General features: G+C 44.4%; 1 protein-coding gene across 4 annotated transcripts in view; it reads right to left on the reverse strand.

The window, feature by feature from the left end:
* Positions 1-642: 642 nt before the first annotated feature.
* The window catches only part of ESRRB (estrogen related receptor beta), a 153163-nt gene continuing 130708 nt past the window's right edge, over positions 643-23097 (reverse strand). For all 4 annotated transcript variants that reach the window (XM_081913363.1, XM_081913365.1, XM_081913364.1 and 1 more), the window contains 4 exons: positions 14263-14373; positions 12027-12188; positions 3677-3946; positions 643-2830 (listed from right to left, as the gene is read on the reverse strand). In XM_081913363.1, coding sequence (XP_081769489.1) covers positions 2586-2830; positions 3677-3946; positions 12027-12188; positions 14263-14373 — 788 coding nt within the window. In that variant the 3' untranslated portion in view covers positions 643-2585. The remainder of the gene's footprint in view (positions 2831-3676; positions 3947-12026; positions 12189-14262; positions 14374-23097) is intronic.

Raw genomic sequence — 23097 nt, forward strand, 5'->3', positions numbered from 1 at the left:
TGAACAAAGTGGTAGTTTTACAAACATAGGAATGAGAAGTCTTTGTTCCTGCATTTATTGCATTTGCCGAGTCTTCACTTGTTTACTGCCCCAAAGTGGCAATGAAGGAAGGCTGCTTGAAGTGAGCATGAAAATGCTCCTCCCAATAAGGACCCATGGTTGAGGCCTGTAGTGCCAGGAACTCTTTCTCTGTCCTTTAGAGAGGAATCCCGCAACCATGCTTTGCAAAGGAGAGACACAGGAACATAGGAAGTCTTGTGCACACTCAGGTCTATTTGCCCGTAGCCCAATATTATCTACTTTGATGTGCAGTGGGTCTCTAGGGTCTAAGCTGGGGGCCTTCCCCATCACCTGTGATCTGATCCTTTTCCACAGAGATGCCAATAAAGGAACTCAGGACCTTCTGCATGCCAAGCAGGCGCTCTGCCAGTGAGCTACTCTGGTCTCCTACATGTGATGGCTATTTTGGAGAAGAATGACAATGACTGCTAGTAGGATAAAGAAAGCTGGGGAGAGAGGAAGCTACTCTGAGAAAAGGAGCATCCATCAAAATACTTTCCCCCATGGGTGGAAAAAAAGTAGGGAGCCATTTTGAGCAGGAAACTGGAGCTGTTTGTCATCCAAAAACAAAACTGTCAGCCCCCAAATCAGTTGCCAACCGCAGGCATCCGAAGGTAGCTTCATGATTACTGTGTTTATTTCTGTCGCATCCTTCATAGTCATGGAAGACCAGTTTAGCAATCTGCTGGCTCCCTCCCTACCCCCTTTTTCCCTCTTCAAAAAAGAGGACCTTTGGATTAGCATCTGGATGAAGCAGCAAAGTGAATTAGTACAAAGTAAAGAAGTTGAGGCCTCTGTTCTGATTTACCTCAGGAAGCAGTTAGAATACTGCCCAGCCCTGACTTGGCAAATGATATATATTCTTTGCCATCCATACCTTTTATTGCTTTGGTTAGACCTGTTTTCACATGTTGTTTTGACCACTCCCTTTGGAAGTAAATTCACTTGTATGGTCATCTTGGCTTCAATGCTGCTTCTGCAACAGTGGGTTTAACTCTTGAACTCACTGCTGGATCCCAAAATAACCGTGAAAACAGACACACAAACACATCACCCTCCTGAAAAGCCACAAACCAGTCAAAGCCATCTGGACTTGTGGCTCTGTGGGACTGGATGAGAAGAAAAGTAATTAATCTCTGAAAAGAGGGTTGGCAGGGGCCAAGCTAACTTGGAAGCCATTATTTTTATAAATATAACCTAGAAACCTTACCTCCCCAATCCCTCAAGCACGTCCAATTCTCAGAGGCACTCTCTTACTTATCACTTCAAGCCTGCCATTCAAAACAGATTTTGGCTCAAACATAAGCCTTGCTACCCTTGCCTTCCTTCAGCTACATTCAAGCTGGATTCAAGCAACTGACCTCAATGAGAGAGTTGCCACAGTGCGAAAGGAATGTGGAGGCAAAAATTAAGTATCTCCCCTGGGTTGTTTTAGTTCTCTTAACATGGCACAAGCCCAGAAGGTGAGTTCTTCTAATTCTTCTTCTCCCCTACCTCTCAGGGAATATATCCAATATTTGGATTTGGAGCTTGAAATCTATTGGTGAGGAAAGACTGGGAAATGCCCTGGTTCGGGATAACTTTTTTTTTTGGCCCACTCCCTGTGATTCCAGTGACCTTGGGCCATGTGGAGAAAGAAGGAAAGGAGGTAGAGGGTTTTCTTTTTAAATAGCACCATGTCTAGGAGGATGAAGGGGTGACTGAGTGACTACAGCCTTGGAACAACAACAAAAAGTATCCAGCTACTTCCCTCTGCATGTTCTCACACAACGAGATCTTCTCTCTCTCCTTCTGTCTCAAGGACATGTCTCCAGCTTCTCTAGTAACCACCACCGGGAATGTTATGATTGCACATGGATAGGGGAAAGCCAGGTGCAAATATGCTGTACAATATCACAGGATATCTTACACGGTCAGGCCTGCCCTTTCCAATAAGGAGGGCCTCTATGTACATGTTTTCTGTGTAGCTTGAGCACAGGAGGCAGCCATTCTCGACTTAAGAGATCCCTTGATGCTCCTCCCCAAACAGACCACCATCACATGGACCACAGCATTGAGGAAAGGGGTCAAGCTGCGGACCCACTGATGCCCAGATATATTTTTTAATCTCCTCTCACGCCACCATGCTAAGAATGTTACAAACTCTTATTTTTCACCATTTTCTGCTTCAGTCCCCACACCCCTTCTCTTAGGTCAAAGAAGATGGGAATGGGCTGCCCTGGATAGTGCAAACAGCATCACTCTTAGGGGCTCCAGACTTCCTTTGGCTCCCTCTGCAAGTGCAAGAGCTTGTTCTATAATTTTCCAGAAAGAAAGAAAGGAGGGGGGGAGAGTGATGTTGATTAAAAGAGTTTCCTTCTCTGTACACAATAATCTTCAGATGGATGTACAGACTGGCGTGGCTGCCAGATGGATGTTAAATAATTCTTCCATAATAAATGATTGGAGATAAAAGCCAGCTGCCACCTCTGTTTGGTTAGCTCCATGGCCGCAACCTTGGCTTCCAGTTTGCTTCCTGGGCCCTGTCAGACCTTGGCTTCCAGCATTTCTAGGAAGAGTTTGTGCATGGGGACCTTGCCCTGCAGTTTGATGCTATAGAAGTGCTGCACGGCCTTGGCAGCTGTTTGCCGCAGGAGGGGAAGGGTGAGCAGCAGCTTCCCCGCACGCCGTGGTTCCTCATGACGCTGGCTCAGCTCGTAATCCTGGAGAGCTTCGTGGAGAAGGTCTTGGAGTTTCTGCACTGCATCCATGTCCTCTATGTGCATCGAATCTGCAAAGAGACAAGGCAAAACAAACAAACCAGCGAAAAAGTGAGAGGGCAAATCTGCCTGTCCTTTAAGAAGAGCTGATGCACCTTTCTTATGCATATCTCTGTCGTGTGAGAGGCAGCCTTTTCCGTGGCATGCACCACCTTCTAGATGGAACTTCCTGCCCTGGAGGTTAACACATATTCCACCAGCATTTGAGAACCTTTCTTTGTCTACAAGCCTTTGATTCTATTACTGTTTGTGGCTGCAATCTAACTCCACTTACCTGGGAGTACGGTAAGTCCCATTGCATTTTCTAGGATTTCTGAGTAGACATGGTTAGGAATGCACTTTAAGTTATGGGTTCTTGTATTTTTAGTTCGGGATCTTATGGTTCTTTCTAACGCAATTTTCAGTGTTGAGGCATGGGGGGGGCTGTTTTTAATGTATCTATTTTTCATGATGGAATGTTTTTAGATAGGCCTCTCTACAATGTGCAGCTGCCTCAAGCCAGGTTCAAGCACTGGCTCTGTATCACAGTGGCAGTTTTCCAAGATCAAGGTAGCATTGGAGTTAGTAAAAAATGAAGTGAAACAAACCACAATGCTGGTTAAATATGAAATCGCTATGACCCAGTGATCTGGAAGCTGTTTCGACAACTAGAGGGATATAAAAACTAAAGGAGGTGCTCAGAACATCCTATCTACCTTGACCACCATCAGACTGAACCAAAGGAATCATAAAGGAATGTTATCACACTCTAGTAGTCTAGAAAGTCCCCATTTGGACCACATATAAAGCTCATGAACAATGTCTTTCATGGGCGATGGTGGCCAGATTCTCATGTCCACCCCAGATGGTAACCTTACCTGAATTGGCAAGAGCCAAGGCCTTGAGTGTCACAAACTCTTCCTTCTCCACCTTCAGCTTCTTATACCTGCGCACAAGCTGCAGGATGGCCAGGTAGAGCTCCAGCAGGCCCGTCAAGCGAGAATGTTCCTCATCCATGATGTAATCTTCAGCATAGACCAATTTATCCTCATAGGGTAACGAGCGGTAGACGATACCCAGGATAAGTATCTCCATCCATGCACTCTGCAATAGGCTCATCTGGTCCCCCAGGGAAAGATTAGAAAAGCCTGGCAGGGCAAGAAGAGCAAGTCAACTTACGTACACAGGTAGGAGACGATGTTTTAGCACTGCCTGCTCCAAGCCCTGAGGCTCAGAAATCTGGCGGGGACTCTGTTAGGTCACCCAATGATGGAAGGCTCAATATTCCCATGGGGAGCCCTTGGCCATAAACATTTAACCACAGTTCAAGGTAAAAAAAATATTCCTTTGACAAAATGCTAAAAAAAGAAGTGAAACTTTCAATCATTTCACTCACAGGTGTGCCACATTTTAAGAGCCAGTTGCATTTGCAGTTCCACATGGTAAGCCACTTCCTACGTCAGGCATGGCCAAACTTGGCCCTCCAGATGTTTTGGGACTACAATTCCCATCATCCCTGACCACGGGTCCTGTTAGCTAAGGATGATAGGAGTTGTAGTCCCAAAACATCTGGAGGGCCAAGTTTGGCTAAGCCTGTCCTATGTAGTTTGGGTGATTTTAACCATTCCATGACACACATGGATTTTGTAATGGAATACTTTTATTCACACAATCCCATTTGGAATCACCTTCAGCTTGCCACATACCAAAGCTTCCCATTTGCTTTGGAAGCTGCACACATGATTGAAAGAAAGAGTAAAGACTCAGGTGTTTTATTTAAAAGGACTGATCTATGTAATTTAGGTGGAACAGCTGCCTAATAAACCATGTATACTATAAACAAATAAATGCTCTCCATGTATACTATAAACAAATAAATGTAGAGCTGTGGATGTGTTTCTTTTCACACTTGCTGCCATAGAATAGCATTAAATACTGCCATGTGCCTGGCTATTAATGTTAGGCTTGCTTATACATCACACCAACAAGCTTTGTAGCATTTAATCACAAAAGTCCATTCACAATCCATTAAATCCATTCAGGCTGTGAACAGAAGGACCCTGTCCATGAGTGCAACTCCCTTCCAAAAACAGAAGCTAATTCCCTTTACAGGAAAAAAAAGTTAGGATCCAAGTCAATTTTTCTTAACAATGGAACTCAATCCAGTTTTATAACATTGCCTCCACCAACCAGAGGATCATTAATGTTACCTTAGGACCCACAGGAACAAACAGCACCTATTCTGACATGAACACCAATTTGGGTACCAGGCAGACCAGACAATGAAAAGCCATGAATGAGAACTGAACAAATTAGAATTAGTAGTAATTATTGAGATCCCCACAACAGAGGAATGCTGTGCTTGAAAACTACAGTACATAGTAAGATCATGTGTGTTGGCAGGAATTTTTCTAGGTGGTGGTGGGAATGCAAAGTACATACTCAATGGGGGCCTGGCTAGTTTCTCACAAAAAAAATAAAAAGAATAGTTCCTGTACGTTTTGCCTTATAACTCAGATTCCACAAGTACTAGAAATGTACTCTCTCACTTCCTTTTTTTTATGTGAAAACTGGGGATCTGGAGATTATGGTTCATCTGGAGGCAGTGTCACCTAACCTGCCCACCTGCTCTCAAAACTGGAAAAGTCAGAAGGAATCTGGGAGATGAATAACATACAGTCCACACTGGAAAAATGAAATCAGGCATCACAGCTAGTGTGGGAAAGAAGGCAAGGGGATAATAATAATTTTTTTTTTATTTATACCCCGCCCTCCCCAGCCAAGGCCGGGCTCAGAGCGGCTTACAAGCAATAATAAAAACAAGATGAATTATTACAACTTAAAAACAAAAATAAAATACAACATTAAAATAATGGAACATTAAAATATTAAAATGTAGCCTCATCGCAGGAGGAGAAGGGGAAAAAAAAAGAGAGAGAGGGAGGGAATCAAATTGGCTCCAAGCCAAAGGCCAGGCGGAACAACTCTGTCTTACAGGCCCTGCGGAAAGAAATCAGATCCTGCAGGGCCCTGGTCTCCTGAGGCAGAGCGTTCCACCAGGCCGGAGCCAGAGTTGAAAAGGCCCTGGCTCTGGTTGAAGCCAATCTAACTTCCTTAGGTCCTGGGACCACTAGGGTGTTGTTATTTATGGACCTTGAGGCTCTCCGTGGGGCATACCAGGAGAGGCGGTCCCGTAGGTACGAGGGTCCTAGGCCGTGAAGGGCTTTAAAGGTCAAAAGCAGCACCTTAAATCTGACCCTGTACTCCACCGGGAGCCAGTGCAGCTTGAAAAGCACTGGGTGAATATGCTCCCATGGCAGAGACCCCGTGAGGAGCCTCGCTGCAGCATTCTGTACCCGCTGGAGTTTCTGGGACAGCTTCAAGGGCAGCCCCGCATAGAGCGAATTACAGTAGATGGGCTTTGTTTCTGTGTGAAACATAAGTGTAAGAAAAGGCCACTTCCTATATCACAAATTTCTTAATGTGCCAAGGACAAATGTCTGTCTACAAGTGATTCAGACATGAGTAAGACACTGGGAGTAGTTTGGCATATGACTATCTGACTCACAAACAGACACAGGTGTAAATTTCCCTCTGTTGCAACTTTACTCACAAGAATGTCATGGACATCTCACTTTTGCATGATGAAATTTTCCATTTTCACTCTTGAGATGCTCTTTCAAAATTAGCAGACTCACACAAGAGTCCTGAAGAAATGGGGGGAACTGTTCTTGCTGAGGGAGGGAGAGGATGAGAGTAGAAACACTACTGACAACTGAGCTTCTTCTCAGTATTTCCTGACTCTTCCTAGTCTGTCACAACACATACACATCCTATATATAAAGAAAGCATGGAGACTCAACCTAGCCCAAAGTCTGTCTGCTCCTTCCACGGAGTGGTTTATTTTCACACCTTGGTTACAACCAGGAATGGGGGAGAAATTCATTTTGTTCATTTGGCTTAATGTGAACCTAGATAACACCATACTTTCCAAACCAATATGCAAATCAAAATGCAGTTATCCTTATAACTCACTCTTCAACAAATTTTGTGATGCAGTTCTCACCAAACATATTTTAGGGGAAACTAAGCACAAAACTGTGCATGTGAGCAAAAATAACACACAACAATGCCTTATATTAGGCTCTTGCAAAAATGCGTATACTGCTTGCAAAAACTGATATATGAGGATAAGTGTACCCCAAAATGTGTTTGAGTTTTTAAAGCTTTGCAAACTGATGCAAACCGAATTTGAGATTGGAAAATTTAGAACATGACATTGACAGATTCATCTGTTCCTAGTAACAAACAGGGAGTTACCTAACATTTCTTGCCAAGTGTTGTAAGAGATCATTCTAGTTCCCTTTTCTTCTTTTTGTGCAACTGCTTCACTGCTGCCCCACAGTTCTTCCTAAGCTCATTAACCTTTGACTCACAGATGCTCCAGTCCCTCTAGCTGTGATTTACGCTCAGCAGGATGCCTTTATTCCCAGAGTCCTTTGCTCTGGTACTCGTGCGCCTGCATCTGGGCCAAGGGAGCCAGTCACTGCAAGGATCATTTGATTTCTCTTGTTATCAACTTGGCAATTAACAAAAGAGCTGGTGATTGCTGTATTGACTGGTCGGGAGTTCCATTTTTCTGTCTCAGCTATCTCAGCCCAAGGAAGTGAGGGCAGAGGGATGGGTTAGTGGTATTTATTTATCACTACACCATGTTTTGTGTTTGTGTTGCCAGAGGAGGTAAGGGGTGATAATGGCACGGCAGTCCTTGGACATCCAATTTCCCTTATCAGGCCACTGAATAGAAAAGAGGCCGCAGGCCACATTAATTAACAGATACCAATCAGCTGTCACGTGTTGTGTGTGCGTGTGTGAGGCCTGATGGGTAGGAGGGAGAGATCGATAAAGCACTGGGGAGGAGTACCAGAAGAAATAAGAGGACAGCTGAAGTGGAGGCTGGGACATCAGGGACATGAGCTGCAAAACCAACCCTTCTTGGCGAGTCTGAAGATGGAAAGGAGCTAGGCTAGACAACCAGGTTGCAGTGCATTGCTGACCACAACCCAGTGCTTTGCCCTGTATATGTCTGAATAACAACAAGCTGCCCTTTTAGCAAGGGAGCTGTGCTCTCCTGTTGCTAATCCACATTTATGTAGCAAGAAAACTATGCTCACAAGTTCTGCTGGAGACCTGTAAGCTATTCATCGCACTGACTTATTACGGTCAGTTCATTTATGCTTGACAATGTCCTAATGGAGGAAGGCGCTTCCATTCCCTAACCGAGAATCATCAAAACGAAATAATAATCCAGCCAGTTTAGCAGTTACAGAAGAAGTTCAATCTTTTCTGAGCCAGACAAGCACACATCATTTGAAACAGTGTGAGAGAGTAAACATCCCAACCACACAGAACAAGCAGTGCATGAGGTGTTTGATCTGGTATCTCAGGGCCTCTTCACTCATTACACTAGGGATGCCTAAAGTGTGCAGCGTGAATGTGACAAACACACACTTGAAAATGTGTTTCACACAGGTATGCGCAACAGAGAACTGTTGATAGTAGATCCCTGCCAAGTGTACACACACTTCTATAATGGGCAAAGAACACCCTGCCACTCCAAGTTCACATCCTGAGCATTGTGCTCCACACTGTAGCTGCGACTCCGGGACAAAGCAAGAGCACTTTCTCACCAACTCTGTCCAGCGAGGATGGTGAAATCTTTGTCAGATTCAGTCCTGATAGCTGTCATTCATGTTGCATCTCCTTGATATCCAACTGGCTAATGCAAGGTGTTCTATAGGGGGCTGGCATCAAAATCTTCTCTTTTACAACAGAGGGAATTAAACAGTGGGATTCCTAATGCATCTGAGCAGAGAGCAGATCACATACCGTGAAGAAAATGCCATGCTCACTGCGGATACCAGACTGTGAGCAAACAATGAAAGCACCGCAGTGCTGAGATCAACGTCCCCCAATCTGGTGTCCTGAAGGTGTTTTGGACCACAATGCCCATCAGACCCACGTGTTGACTGAGGCTCGTTGATAGGTTCACAGCTCTTTCCCTCAGCATCACCAACAGGGTGGGTTCTTTCATAAGCCACAAGGAGGGCTATGAATTCATGGGGTTTCAATTCTGGCTCAGCACTCTTTGAGACCAGTGCTTTTAAGTTAGTAATAAATTATCTGGAATCAAGATAAACCTAGGTCTGTGGTTGACACCAGTTATTCAAGATGGTTTAAACCACAACAAACTATAAGAATGCCAACAGAATAACTACTTGTGAAGGAGCTGTACCACTCAGGATAAAGATCTTGGACTAGTAGTGGAAAGCTCACTGAAAAAAACGGTCAAATCAGTGTACTGTGGGAGTGAAAAAGGCAAATCCTGTGTTAGGAAGAATGAGTGGATGAGAATTAAAGGAGCTGAAAATAAAATGATTGCTACAATAATGCTATTATATAAATCTGTGGTGTAAATGGGCTTACAATACTGCATGCAGATTGGTTACCCTTTTTCAAAAAGGCACCATAGAATTGGAAGAGGGATAGAATAAGGCAGCTAAAATGGCCAGAGGGTTAGAGCATCCTCCCTATAAGAAAGGAATATTTGGATGATCTGTTGTGTTTAGAAAAAGATGTCAAAGGGGACATATCCGAGGTCACCCAGTGAAAATGATTAGCTCTAGGCTCGGGTCATTTTTTAAAATGCATGCATAACCAGTTTATGGTGATGGCCACCAGCTTATGCATCTTTCTTAAAAATAAAAAAATTAAACACACCAGAATATATAGACCTATAAATCTATGGCTCTAAACTAAAATGGAGATGGCTAGTATCTCTATCATGCCCTGTTTGGAGGCATCTGAGAACTGATCCACATGACGGCTGGAGTGGCTAACTTTCCAGCTCCATCAGGCACACATTCCAGAAACATGGAATCTGTCCTGTGAGAACAAGGGTGGGGAATCTGAAGTTCTCCTGATGTTGCTGGACTACAACACCCATCATTCAGTCTTCATCATTGGCCATCTTGGCTGGAGGCCACAGGTTCCTCCTCATCCATGTATTAGAAAATTGTTGCATGTGCCACATTGCTACAAATAAAGCACATTACTTCATCCTTTCTTACAGAGAAGCATGCATAAGATCCTCTTGGCAGTATCCCAACTGAACTTCACAGATTCCCTCTGAAACCTGTAGTATTTGTACCCATGGGTGTAGAAACCTATTCTTTTTTAGACATTTGGCAGCAGGAGCTACCAGAATCTTTAGAGAGAGGGGGAGAGAGAGAAGAGAGAGAGAAAACACATAATTTGTGGCAAGTGGAGTTCATAATCTGTTAATTTATTATCATCTCTGTCATCCTGGAGGGCCATTAGCAGCTGTAATAAAGAGAGATGTAATTATAGGATCTGAGGCCACTCTAGACACAGCTGCTGTCACTCCACTAGCCATATTTCATCCTGTGCGAAGCTCTCGTCTTCCCAGCAAGAGCAGCAGCAAAACAGTCACCCAAAGAGCCCCTGTCATCACCCCTCAACAGAAGTCTCCTCTTCCTGCAGGGAGACACAGTGATGGGGAACCAAGGTACAGGTGATTAATGCAGGAGCTGGGTGTGAAGCAGGAAGAAAGGGGAGTCCTGTCCAGAGGGGAAGACAGCCTTGGTAGGGAAGTAATAATATTTGCTGAACACTATTAAAATGTATCCCCCCCCCAATTGCTGAAGAGTGGCTTCAAGCTTAATTGGACCCATGTGCTGACACCACTGAGAGGGTCCTCACACAGTTGTTTGTCTGAGGCAAGTTTAGGAATTAATGCAAACCTGAAAGTTGTGTACATGTTCACACATACTCACAGCTTTCAGAGATTTCATTGGACGAAATAAACATATTGCCTTATTATTCAGAAACTTAGGACCTAACTATATTGTTACCCTTAGATCATTCTTCCTTTTCTATCGTGCTGTCAACTCACTTTGGGCCTGTCCACACTGAGTATTATTTAGCTATTAATTCACACACCCCATTTGAATTAGCTTTGGGTTTATCTGTGAGGAGCAACTTTGTGGACTTTTCCATTGCAAAATTTCAAAACAATGGGAAAGGATTCCACAAAATGGTACATCGGCACACTTTGCTTTGAGAAGTAATGGGACAGGATGTGATCAAGTGCTCTCCAGTGAAATGCAACCACAATTTGCACTGTAATCAGGCAAGTAACAAATGTACTACCGGGGGTGGGGGGAATGCTCCACATCTTTCTAGACAAACAGACAGAAAAGAAAGTGTGATTATATCTAACCTGCTTGGAAAATGTGGTATCTCCACAACAGCAGCTCTACCTAGTCAACAACTGTTTGGATTGTGCACTAAAAATGGGAAAGTACACTGACCTCACAAATGTTCTTACAAGAAGGGGCCTCATCAATATGGAGATGGTAGCCTGAGTATTAATAAGTTGTCGTCTGGTGTAGTTTGTTATTATCCTTCCTGCTAATTCTTCCCAGCTGCTGGGTTAGTGGAGCAATCCAGACAGAGTTTCCTTAATCAGCAGCATTACACTGTTTGTGCTGAATCAGGCCCTGGCAGATTGTGCAGCCAGTGAGTGGGGTAATCCCTGTTATGACAGGCCTCCTTCAAGAAGGGCACCACTGGGATTAAGATTTGCTGAGAAGCAGTATCCAAAGACTGACCTCCTTTCCCAAGTACCCATCAGCTGGAGTTTTCTCAGTTCAAAGCTAAAGCTATAAGATAATCGCAAGCATCTAAAGATACATTAATTTACACCAATAAATCAATAACTGCATTGGAATTCTGATTGAAAGCGAGGAGTCTGTTGTAAACTAGGAGTCCTCTCATAACCTCTATTTTCTATTGAACTCGGGTTCTCCTTGAGGCTGCTTCGCATGGTTAAAACAGCAGCAAAAAAGCAGGTCTATGTGTGTGTGTGTGTGAACTATTCCCACTTCAATTTGTTGCTTCTCATAAAGTGCAACAAGAGAGGTAGATCCCTCCAAGGCTGCTCACGGGTTAAAGATTCCCACTGCATTTTTATTCCATTTGCAAAATGTGGGGGCTGAAGCTGCAAAATCCTGGGGGTTTTTTTACACACAAAATTTCAGAGCTCCTCATCAGGCAAGGGCAGCTTCCCTGTTGAAAATGATAAACTAGTGCCCGTGACGGTAAGTCACTACAACCATTTTTTGCCCCCCACCCGTAGCTTCTTACCTGGGATGTGCTTTGCCCAGCCAATGATCACCACCAGCTCTCTGTCTGCCAAATCACAGAGCGTAGTCAGAGCTTTTATGTCGCTCTCCGGCATGGTAGGGTCAGGCATAGCATAAATCTTTTCCGGCTCTGCCACCAACAAGTGGGAGACGATCTTGGTCACTGCAAATTCCAAAGCAGAAATCAGTATGTGCATCTGACGAACCTACGCAAGTAGCTTAAAACTCCACTGTCTGAAATAAAGGTGAGATTGTTTTTGCTTGGGAATGCCAGGTATGTAGGAAACTGGCTCCTGCCTGATCATACTGTTTGTTCCTCTAGCCCAGTATTGCCTTCTCGGAGTTGTGAACAGCTCTCCAGAGACCATGGCGGAGGTCTTTCTCATCACATGCTACCTGCTCCTTTTTAAACTGGAGGCCCCAGGGATTGAACCTTCAACCTTTTGCATGCAAGGCATGTGCCCTACCACTGAGCTACGATCGGTCCCTGATCCTATCATAGATATTTACATGTGTTAATTACTGATATACCTAAGCATCCTTTGCCAAGATATAACTTTCCATTCTGAACACTCTGCATATTTCAACTGATAATTGTTTTACCATGTATTCTGGCTAATTAATACTGATAGGAAGCTCACATATGGACATTCTGGATGGAATAAATGGGGAATCTTCTGACATGGGGGGGGGAATGCAGGGAAAATGGCTTAAGGAAACACCCCTATGGAAATTAAAATAAACTATGGTCTATTTCTCATGTCTGCTGCAAATATTTTCCCAACTTTCTATTGTAAAATACTGATTTTTGGAAAGTGAAGTGGCTCTTAGGGTGTTTGAGTCCACTGGTACATTAATGGAGGGGACCTCATCCTGTTCTGACCACTCTCTAGAACAGGGGTCAGCAACCTTTTGCAGCCGTGGGCCGGTCCACCATCCCTCAGACCATGTGGGAGGCCGGATTATATTTTTAAGGGAGGAAAAATGAATGAATTCCTATGCCCCACAAATAACCCAGAGATGCATTTTAAATAAAAGGTCACATTCTACTCATGTAAAAACACGCTGATTCCTGGACTGTCTGCGGGCCAGATTGAGAAGATGATTGGGCCACATCCAGCCCCCAGACCTTAGGTTGCCTACCCCTGCTCTAGAGCATGCAGCTCATCACTGGTGCTGCAGGACCAGCACAGATGGTGCAGTCTGTGTGGCTTGGCTGAACTCTGACAGAATGTACTCTTGGTGGGAAGGGTGATATATCTTTTCCAGGGATAGTTTCTCCACCTCAAACCAAAGTGCTAGTAGGTGGGCAGACATTAGAATAAGATCTATGAGCAATGAAGCAAGGCCTTCCAGAGAACTAAGACCCTTTACCATTTTTGCTTAGGAGTGCACCGAAGATGTCTTAAGTGTAAGGTATCAAAGCAAAAAGCACAGGTATCATACAGGTATAGGCACCAGGGAATCTCATAGGCTAAATCTCCCCCACTGAGTTCAGACTCAGTGGCAAGCTCAAGATTTCCTCTGCATCATCATCATCATCATCATCATCATCATCATCATCATATTTATACACCGCACATCTGGCTGGGCTTCCCCAGCCACTCTGGGCGGCTTCCAACAAAATATTAAAATACAGTAATGCATCAAACATTAAAAGCTTCCCTAAACAGGGCTGCCTTCAGATGTCTTCTAAAAGTCTGGTAGTTGTTGTTCTCTTTGACATCTGGTGGGAAGGAGTTCCACAAGGTGGGCGCCACTATCAAGAAGGCCCTCTGCCTGGTTCCCTGTAACTTGGCTTCTCGCAGTGAGGGAACCACCAGAAGGCCCTTGGCGCTAGACCATGTGTGAAATGCCCCAGTAATAGATTCTACAATGCATGGAGCATAGAGATCTATGATGAATAGGTTGCCAGGCAGCTAGCAGGATCATGCAAAGCTGGAGAATCATCATGGTGAGATGGGTAGGCCATCATCTTCATCTGCAAGCTGATCTCTTGTAGATTTAGGGAAAGGCCAGGTGCTCCCTTAAACCATGTATCTGAACAATTGCCTTCAGTTTCAGTTTCAGAAAAGTCTCAGAGGACACTAACTCATGTGGCTCCCTAATTAAGACAGCTGAGAACTGGTTTCTTATGAGGAACACTCAGGGAGAGAAGCACAACCCCACAGCACTATGTTAGGGGAAAGGAAATGGAGAGTTTGCCCCAGGCAACAGAATGTGATACCGGCACTTACATGGCTTTTTGGCTGGAGGAGGAATCTGTAAGCTCAAATAAGTGCTGCTCTCGGAATCCAATCTCCTTTTGTACTTTTGACGGCCTCCACGAACTCGATCCAGACGGACCCCTGTAGGCAAAAAAGGAAATCTTAAGGCCTTTTTTTTTTAGTGGAATCAGATGTGTTTCCTTATTCTTAACAGGTATATTTGTATGCACATGCACTCCTATTGACTCCTATGCATGTGGGCTGCATCCTAGGGAGTAAGCCTCATTGAGCCCAATGGGATTTACTTCTGAGTAGGCATGTTTAGGATTGCACTGCCAATGAAGAGAAAAACTGATAAGATAAATTGACTGATGGAACAATCCCTCCTGGAAGTGGGGCAGATAGGATAGAACTTGAGATGTCTGTTCACCCAATTCTGTCTGGCTGTGCCAGTGGCGGGGGGGGGGGATAACCACCCAATAACATCACGTATCCAAATCATGATGGATGCTTAATAAATAGGATGTCTGCAGGGGCCCTTAGAATTAAACTTTACTCAGTTTCTGCATTCACACCAGGAATGGGTGGATCTGTCAATTTTGGTTTGTCTCAGTTTTTCAGTTTCCCATTCTTAAGTTCAGTTTTCCACATTTCCGCATGGTTTTTTTTAAAAAAAACACACACACGCACAAAAATCCTCATGAAAATTCATCAGCATTCTAACACAAGTTTCTCCCAATTCACATCTTTCTGTATGCATTTTTACCTAATATACACATTCCTGCAAATCACTTTTGTCCTAATATAATGAATTTTTGTATGCTATCTTCACTAAACAGGTGTATTTATAGACACTCTTTATCCTGCTATGTGCATTTTTATACAATTACGTGGCTGGGGAACGGTGTTGAAAATTCAGAGAAGTATGGATTTTGAAGCATGGCTGTGTTTCGGTTTGCGTATTGTTTCGGTAAGTACAAATTAGGAGGGTTTGCTTTAACAAAATCTAATTTCTCCCTCATCTGTAGCCACCAGCAATTGGCCTGATGTGAGTCTGTCGGCTGCGCCAACCTGGAAATGGCATGTGGGGGCAGGAGGAGACGTCATTTTCCAGTGCAACCAGTGGGACTCCAGACATAGCAGTTGCTCCACTACTCTGTTAAATCCTGCTGCCACCCACCAGGAATTTGGATTGCTCTGTGAAATATTTTTCTTAAAATATACACAGATATCCCTTCTCCCCCGCCCAGTTAATGAAAAAAGGGACAAAAACAAACAATGCACTTTTAAAAATCAGAGCTTCTTCCCTTTTCACCCTCCTATTAGCATCTCAACCCAGTGAGGTAGAAATGTTTCTATAGTGTTTGTGAAATAATATCCAAGCAAATAGAATGACAGGCAAGACCCAGTTCCCAGGAAACCAACCTGACTAGCTTTGAATAACCCAACATTATACAGGCAGCCTGTCCTCATTAGTACAGTGGTACCTCGCGTTAAGTACTTAATTCGTTCTGGAGGTCCGTACTTAACCTGAAACTGTTCTTAACCTGAAGCACCACTTTAGCTAATGGGGCCTCCCGCTGCTGCCGTGCCACAGGAGCATGATTTCTGTTCTCATCCTGAAGCAAAGTTCTTAACCCGAAGCACTATTTCTGGGTTAGTGGAGTTTGTAACCTGAAGCAAATGGAACCCGAGGTACCACTGTACCTTTGGAATAACTGCACTCTCCAAGAATACTCTCCGAAATCATGCACTTAAGATCTTGGCCATGATCAAATGAGCTAATGGGTTACACCAAAGTGTTGTTGTTGTTGTTTATGCATATGAACACCACTTATCCGCAACTTTACCAGCACAATGAATTGGATGCTCATTTGCACACTCTAAACTGTTTTGAGGTGTGTGTCTGTGTGTTTACACTCTAGTGGTATATAGAATTTGGGAAATAAATGAATAAATTCATTATAAAAATCCGTAGGGCTCTCACACCCTGGTCAGGGTCAAAGAAGTGTGCAGACATTCACTCTCCCTTTGCACCCACTGAATCTACCGGTATGTTATTTATTCCCTAACATTTACCTTATATACCATTTGATTATAAAAGAAAACAACCTCCCAGTGGTTTACAAATATGTGGGAAGTGGTTAAAGTAGGATTGAGTCCAGTGGCCATGCCCACCACTGTCATGTGTTTGGCATTGGTGTGAAATGGGCCTTATTCACTTTGCACCCTTTTGCACTAATATTGAGCCTTCAGTGCTAGGGGCATGGCCAGCTGATGCTCTGGCATTGTGGGGCATGGCCTGTATGCGTGGCCCTGTTTCTCCCCACATCTTCACTGGATGAGTGAGGTGGGAATGCCTGTAGGGCGAGATGTACACTGGCGTACACTGGAACGCCAGTGAAACTAATTTCCACTGCAAGTCCCAAGTGTGTAGTAACAGGGCATTTAGATTTAGCAAAAGGGAAAAGGTGAGGAACCAGTGGAGGGAGTTATGCTATTTTTACCAAGCAGAATCATGCACATATAAGCGTCTTGTCCTCGGTGCTTGGCTGCACAGGTTGCAAAGGTATTAGGCACCCTCAATCAGATTAGAGAAACACAAAAGGACTTAAGTGCATTAAAAGAGATAAGCAAGAGAGAGGGAGAGAGGGAGATGCAAGGAGATTTACCCTCCATCCCTCTTTTCCTTGCTGAGTAGATATGTCTATTCATCCAAGGACATTAGCTCGTTAATTTCAAAGGAGAGACTCTGTTCTCCTCCTGTCCCTCCATCCTGTTTGACACTCCTTCAGGCAAGCACTTTAAATAAGGTCACAGTTGTTGTTTCATCCAAACAGTCATCATCATGGCCAGCGTTAAAGAGACAGTGTGTGCAGACTAAACCCTCCCGCTCAGCTGTTGCTGTCGCTATGCAGAGGAATCACTAGGTGCTCGAGCAGCAAACCTCACCATTATTATTATTATTATTATTATTATTATTATTATTATTATTATTATTATTGAATTAAAACCCCACCCATCTGGCTGGGTTTCCCCAGCCACTCTGGGTGGCTTATAGCACATAAAACTATAAAACATTTATATGCTGAACCTACAGTGTAAAAGACACTGACGTGAGATCCCTGCTCCAAAGAGCTTACAATCTCTGCAGAAATGAAAGGCAGTGCAATCCAGCAGCTAGGAGGTAATATTTGGCAGGGTCCTGAGCTGTTTCATAAACATATCAGAATAGTGAAAAGAAGAAACTTCTTTTGCTAACGCATCTGAGAAAGGAACGAGAGAGAAAGATGGGCCGTGCTAATTTTCCATAAATGATGCAACCACATTGATTTGGGGATGAATGAGGTGCTGCTTGGTGGCCTGGGGAGGTGGAATAAGCTTTGCTGGCTGGCAACTGGAGCCAAAGCTCTGTGGCCTGCCCTTGCCACTGAATGCAGGGCAGCTGCTCCTCTCCCCCCTGCTGTGTCCAGTGTGGCAACTTCTGAGGAGAAATGCCCCCCTGAAAGGCAGGGAAAGGGTCAGCCAAGGCCATAAGCCTCCAAAGGTGGCGTGAAGCAGCTTGTTTTCCTTTGCTACCGGCCATTGGAGTGGTGCCACTGAACTCCTCTCTCTAGGCTCCTCTGCCCTAGGCTTTTTGGCGGTAACCAGGCTGCGGTGTCATCCTCACCCCCAGCTAAAGGAACCCAAAAGAAGAAGAAGAGGAGGAGGAGGAGTGGGAGTTTGGATTTGATATCCCACTTAATCACTCCCCATTAGGAGTCTCAAAGCGGCTAACATTCTCCTTTCCCTTCCTCCCCCACAACAAACACTCTGTGAGGTGAGTGGGGCTGAGAGACTTCAGAGAAGTGTGACTGGCCGAAGGTCACCCAGCAGCTGCATGTGGAGGAGCGGGGAAGCGAACCTGGTTCACCAGATTACGAGTCTACTGCTCTTAACCACTACACCACACTGGTTTCCCCACACACAATTTTTAAAAATAAATAAATGTGGTGATTATGGAGGAGAGGAGAAAGGAACTGAAAGTGGGGGGAGCTAAAGGTGAAAAAATATGTTTTAAAAAGTTCTAACTTTGTCAGACTGCAGGAGCCTGGCCTATCGACTCACAAGCAGAGCAAGAGGTTGTATGCTTTGCCTGTTTAGTCCTGTAGGAGGCGCCATTCCAATGGGGGGCAATACCACCTAACTTCATGTAAACAGGATGATCAATAGGATGCACCATGCTATCCTGTATAGCTTGGGGGACTGGGAAACACTGCATGAGGACACCTGCAACCTGCAAAAATGAGTTGGTGCAAATGGCTTAATTTTTCCAAGCCTCAGAGCCCTATCTGCCCTTCAGAACCCCTTTGCCCCAGGAAAAATGCATCCAATGCATTTGCAAGAAAAAATGCATTTGCAAGAAAAATTCATTCAATGCTTCTATGAAAATGCAGGAGAGGCTGCATTCACAAGGCAGATGAAGAAAGCCCAGTTGGTGGGTTGGTAGAGGAAATGGTAGGGATGGGGGTGACGAAAACAAAACAACAAAAAATCAGTTCCGAGGCTTGAACAGAAATGGAAGTAAGATGGATATGCTGAGATTTGCAAGATCCATGAGGATATCAATCACAAATTAAGTTACAGTAATTATTCTGCATTTCACGCCGGCTACTTGAGTCTGAGGTTTGACAGCAGTGCAGTGACAGCACTAAATGAAAGTGCCCTATAGAAGGCAGACAAAGACGACGAGGGAAAACACAGCACATGTGAGTCATACCGTCCAAATCAGTCTAGTTAAAGTTCCTTAACAACACAGTCAGGTCACCTGCAGCTGCAGAAGGTTCGCTGCTGTCTGAGATGGGGAGTTGTGAGTAGAAGTTAAAAGGTCTCTAGTGCGGCTTGGTTGCTTCACTAAACGGAGAAGCTATCCCCTCATTGCACCATGAAGCAGTTCCAATATTGGTTTAGGACTGCTTATTTGGGGGAGTAGAGTTACCTAACATACCAAGTTGTCTTATCCTGTTCCAATTCACTTACTTGCCGATTTAAAACAAAACAAAACCCCAACTACTCAATAGTCATTTCTGTGAAGCACTACATGGGCATTCATTAAAAGAATACAGGCAGAGAATGAAATACTAGACTTTCCTCTAGGAAAGGTGACAACAGCGTGTGCGACTCTGTGTCTGTGTTGTGTGAAGCAATAGTGAGTATAGAGCTGAGGCAAAATTTCTCATGAGAGTTTTTTCAGGGGAAAAAATTCTCAACATTTTCTTTTCTGGGCTCTTTCCCTAAGAGGACCATATTGTTGAATATTCTCCACCATTTATGTGCTGGGTTACCATCTCCCTGCAACCGCATGTCTGAACAACACTAGGTTTGGGACGTTGTGCGGGATGCAAAATGGCTGCTGGACAGTCAGCAGTTTTGAACTGCTGGTGAAATTTTTGTAGGGCAAATATGTCCCCCCCCCCCAATGTAAAGGTAAAGGGACCCCTGACTGTTAGGTCCAGTCGTGCCCGACTCTGGGGTTGCAGTGCTCATCTCGCTTTATTGGCTGAGGGAGCCGGCGTACAGCTTCCAGGTCATGTGGCCAGCATGACTAAGCCACTTCTGGTGAACCAGAGCAGCGCACGGAAACGCCGTTTACCTTCCCGCTGGAGCTGTACCTATTTATCTACTTGCACTTTGACGTGCTTTCGAACTGCTAGGTTGTCAGGAGCAGGGACCGAGCAACGGGAGCTCACCCCGTTGCGGGGATTCAAACCGCTGACCTTCTGATCTGCAAGTCCTAGGCTCTGTGGTTTAACCCACAGCGCCACCCGCATCCCCCCCCCAATGTATCGTTACCGAAAGAATGGCTTTTGAAGGCAGGTGAACGTAATGTAATGCAGCTTCCCAACCTGCTTGCTGACACTATTTGGGAAAACCTGCTAAGAATTTTCCTTCTCCTTGTAGTGTCTTCACTTTTTGATTTCTTCCTATTAATTCTCTTTTCTGTGGAAAAAAAAACTTTTGATGCACTTCGCCGGTGTGGGGGGAGAGTCACAGTGACTTCAGATTCAGCCTTACCTCCTGCCTTGACTAAAGCCGTCAGTTTTCTAATCGTCCTGTTGGTGCCACTCATGTTCCAGAAGTCCTTCGAACAGAGCTGTGCCAGTACCAGCCCTCTGCAGTATGAGAGCCATTCTACTGATCTGTTTGCTCTCTCTGCCTTTCTCCAGCGCAACCCTGCCAAGAGACATCTGTCCAACAAGTTTGAGATCAGATGTCCCCTCACTGACTTGATAACATCAGGCTTGGGAGGTTTTTTTCTTAATGGAAGGCAAATAATTCCAGCTTCGGAGCCCCCCTCCCCCCCTCTACATGCTGGATGTAGGCCCAGTCTGTCGGAAGTAAAAATAGCCGAGTGTGCAGAGGAGGTAGCACAAGCAATCAAGTTTAGTTTCTTTTTTCTTACCCGGAGACTAAAAATACCTCTAAAAGCTCCATGAAGCAAAGCCCTAGACAGTGGGAAATGCAGCCCATTTGCTGTCATATTGAATTTGCAGGCTGTGCATCCTTTTCCGTTGAGTCTCTATGGCAGGGTAGGTCTCCTGACTTTCCATTCTGTATTTGATCCTTGGGGTACCACATACCCGTACATCTCTCTGCATTTCTGCATGTGTGTGTCCGCATTTAAGAGTTTTTCTGCATGGCCAGTTTAAGGAGTCCCCATCACCTCAACTGTTCGCAACTTATTGCATCTTACTGCATTACTCATCCCTGCACTTTTTACAACAAGGGTGTGTCTGGCTGCTTTGAAGATATGAAGCTGAGTTCTGTTACATAGCAATGCTTGTTACTATAAAACACCCTGCTCTTTTTTTAATGTCTTGGTGCACATGTGGGCATGGGGGTATGTGTGCATGCCCACAAACATATATGCCCCCCATAGACCTGAAAGTTTGCTGCTCATAATCTGCTACCTCACACGGTATGGCCAACTCTGCTACATCCCCATTGCCAGGCCATTTCCTACCATTAAAATCCACACTGCTATGCAGAGCACCATAAAAGCATTCACCAGAAACAGCATTTTATTATCATACTAGCCAAAAGAGAGAATGCACATGTAGGATATCAAATAAGTCCGAAGAATCATATCATTTCCAGGGTGCAAGACCACCTATCGTCTGGAAATGGCCTAGCACAGGGACTGGGAGCCTCCAGGCCTCCCTATTTGGCCCTACAAGGCTGTTTTTCAAAAACCATGCCCATTTGCCCCACACCTGATATCTCAGAAAGCAGGATTGAACTCCCAATGCATCAGCTGATGAGTGAAGAGTTCAATCCTGCTTTGTCATTATCTCCCTCTACCATCATGGGCCAACTTTGACAGCTGGGTGGGACCACCCACATGCCAATCATTTGACATCATTGTGACATGAGCTGATTGACAGGTGAGTGGTCTGCCAGGGAAAAAATATTCCCCATCCCTGCCCTAAAAAACCCAGATTGCTATAAGAGAGAGGATGCAGTGGAACAAATCCTACATCAAGCATCTGGGACATTGGAAATGGTTTAATAGTAATCAAATTTGTTCTTAAAACTAGTGCTGAATAGTACATTTCCAGCTTGTATCAGTTTTGCATGTTCATCCATAAATCCAATTAATCTGCAAATGTTTTGTTAATCCACAAAATATATCTCTGTGTATATATTTCTAAACATTTCATCCAAAATATGCATTTTTAATTTATATTTATATATATTTTTTAGTCAATGGTTATATAGCAAAATTAGGAGACGTGCAACCTTCTAATGATAATTAGATAACTGTGACCAACACTTCAGTCCGGGAGGTGATGAGGCCAGTTTGCATCAGAATTCACAGAAACTTAATTCCTCAAGCATCTCTCCTGAAAATATACCAGCATTGTTACAAACACACACAAAAACCAAATTGTTTTTCAAAGCGCAATTGCCCTTCAGTGAGAGAACTTTCCTCCATGTGCTTTGTTCACCTGAAGTATGCAGAAAAGTGGTATTTCTGGCACGGGTAGAAGCAGAATACTCTATAAATACAAAGCCATTAAACCCCATGCAGCCGCAACCTGATCAGGGCCGCCTTTTAATTTCCTGACATGAGCTGGCCACTAACCCAATTACCCAGAATCCCCGGAGGAGTCCTCATCCTTCCCAGGAAGCACAAAGAGAAAGTGCAAGCATATTGCATGGATGTCAGCAGAGCTTTCACTGAAATCAAATATCTTTCAGAAAATGCACAGAATGGAAGGGGGGTCGGGGGAGGGGGGATCCCAGGGAACACTTGAGAAGCAGGGGGCACTTCTTGAACGGTTGTGCTCCACCGAAAGATACTTAAAGAGAAAGCAAGAGAGACAAAAATAACCCGTTCAAATTAATTCTTTATTTTAGCTATCTGCTTGCATTACAGCAGTCAGTATAACAGAAGTGGATTTAGAGTACTAGAGTGTGCTGTTTTCTGTTTAGTCGCAGTGTAAGAGAAAGGAATTACACATTTTTTTCCCTGACACTGGTCCTCTCTGCTTCTAAGAATGATGTCAATCGACATTTGATGATCTCCTTCTCCGGGTCCACAATAGAAAGTGCGTCATGGTGTGGTACGCTGGTTTGACATCAACTCATAGGAAGTGCCTACAGAGGGTGGTGAATACAGCATGAGATATTATGGGCTGTCCCGTGAATCCTCTGGATGAAATAGAAGAAGAATGTTGCCTCAGGAGAGTGAGGAAAATTCTCAGGGATGATTCACACCCTGGCTGGCACTTTCTTGAACTCCTGCCCTCTGGCAGAAGATATAGAAGCATGATTAGTCACACCAACAGGGTAAAGAACAGCTTCTATCCATGGGCTGTTAGG

The sequence above is a fragment of the Podarcis melisellensis genome (assembly GCF_964234715.1).
Source record: "Podarcis melisellensis genome assembly, chromosome: 1".
In the NCBI taxonomy this organism is placed as follows: domain Eukaryota; kingdom Metazoa; phylum Chordata; class Lepidosauria; order Squamata; family Lacertidae; genus Podarcis; species Podarcis melisellensis.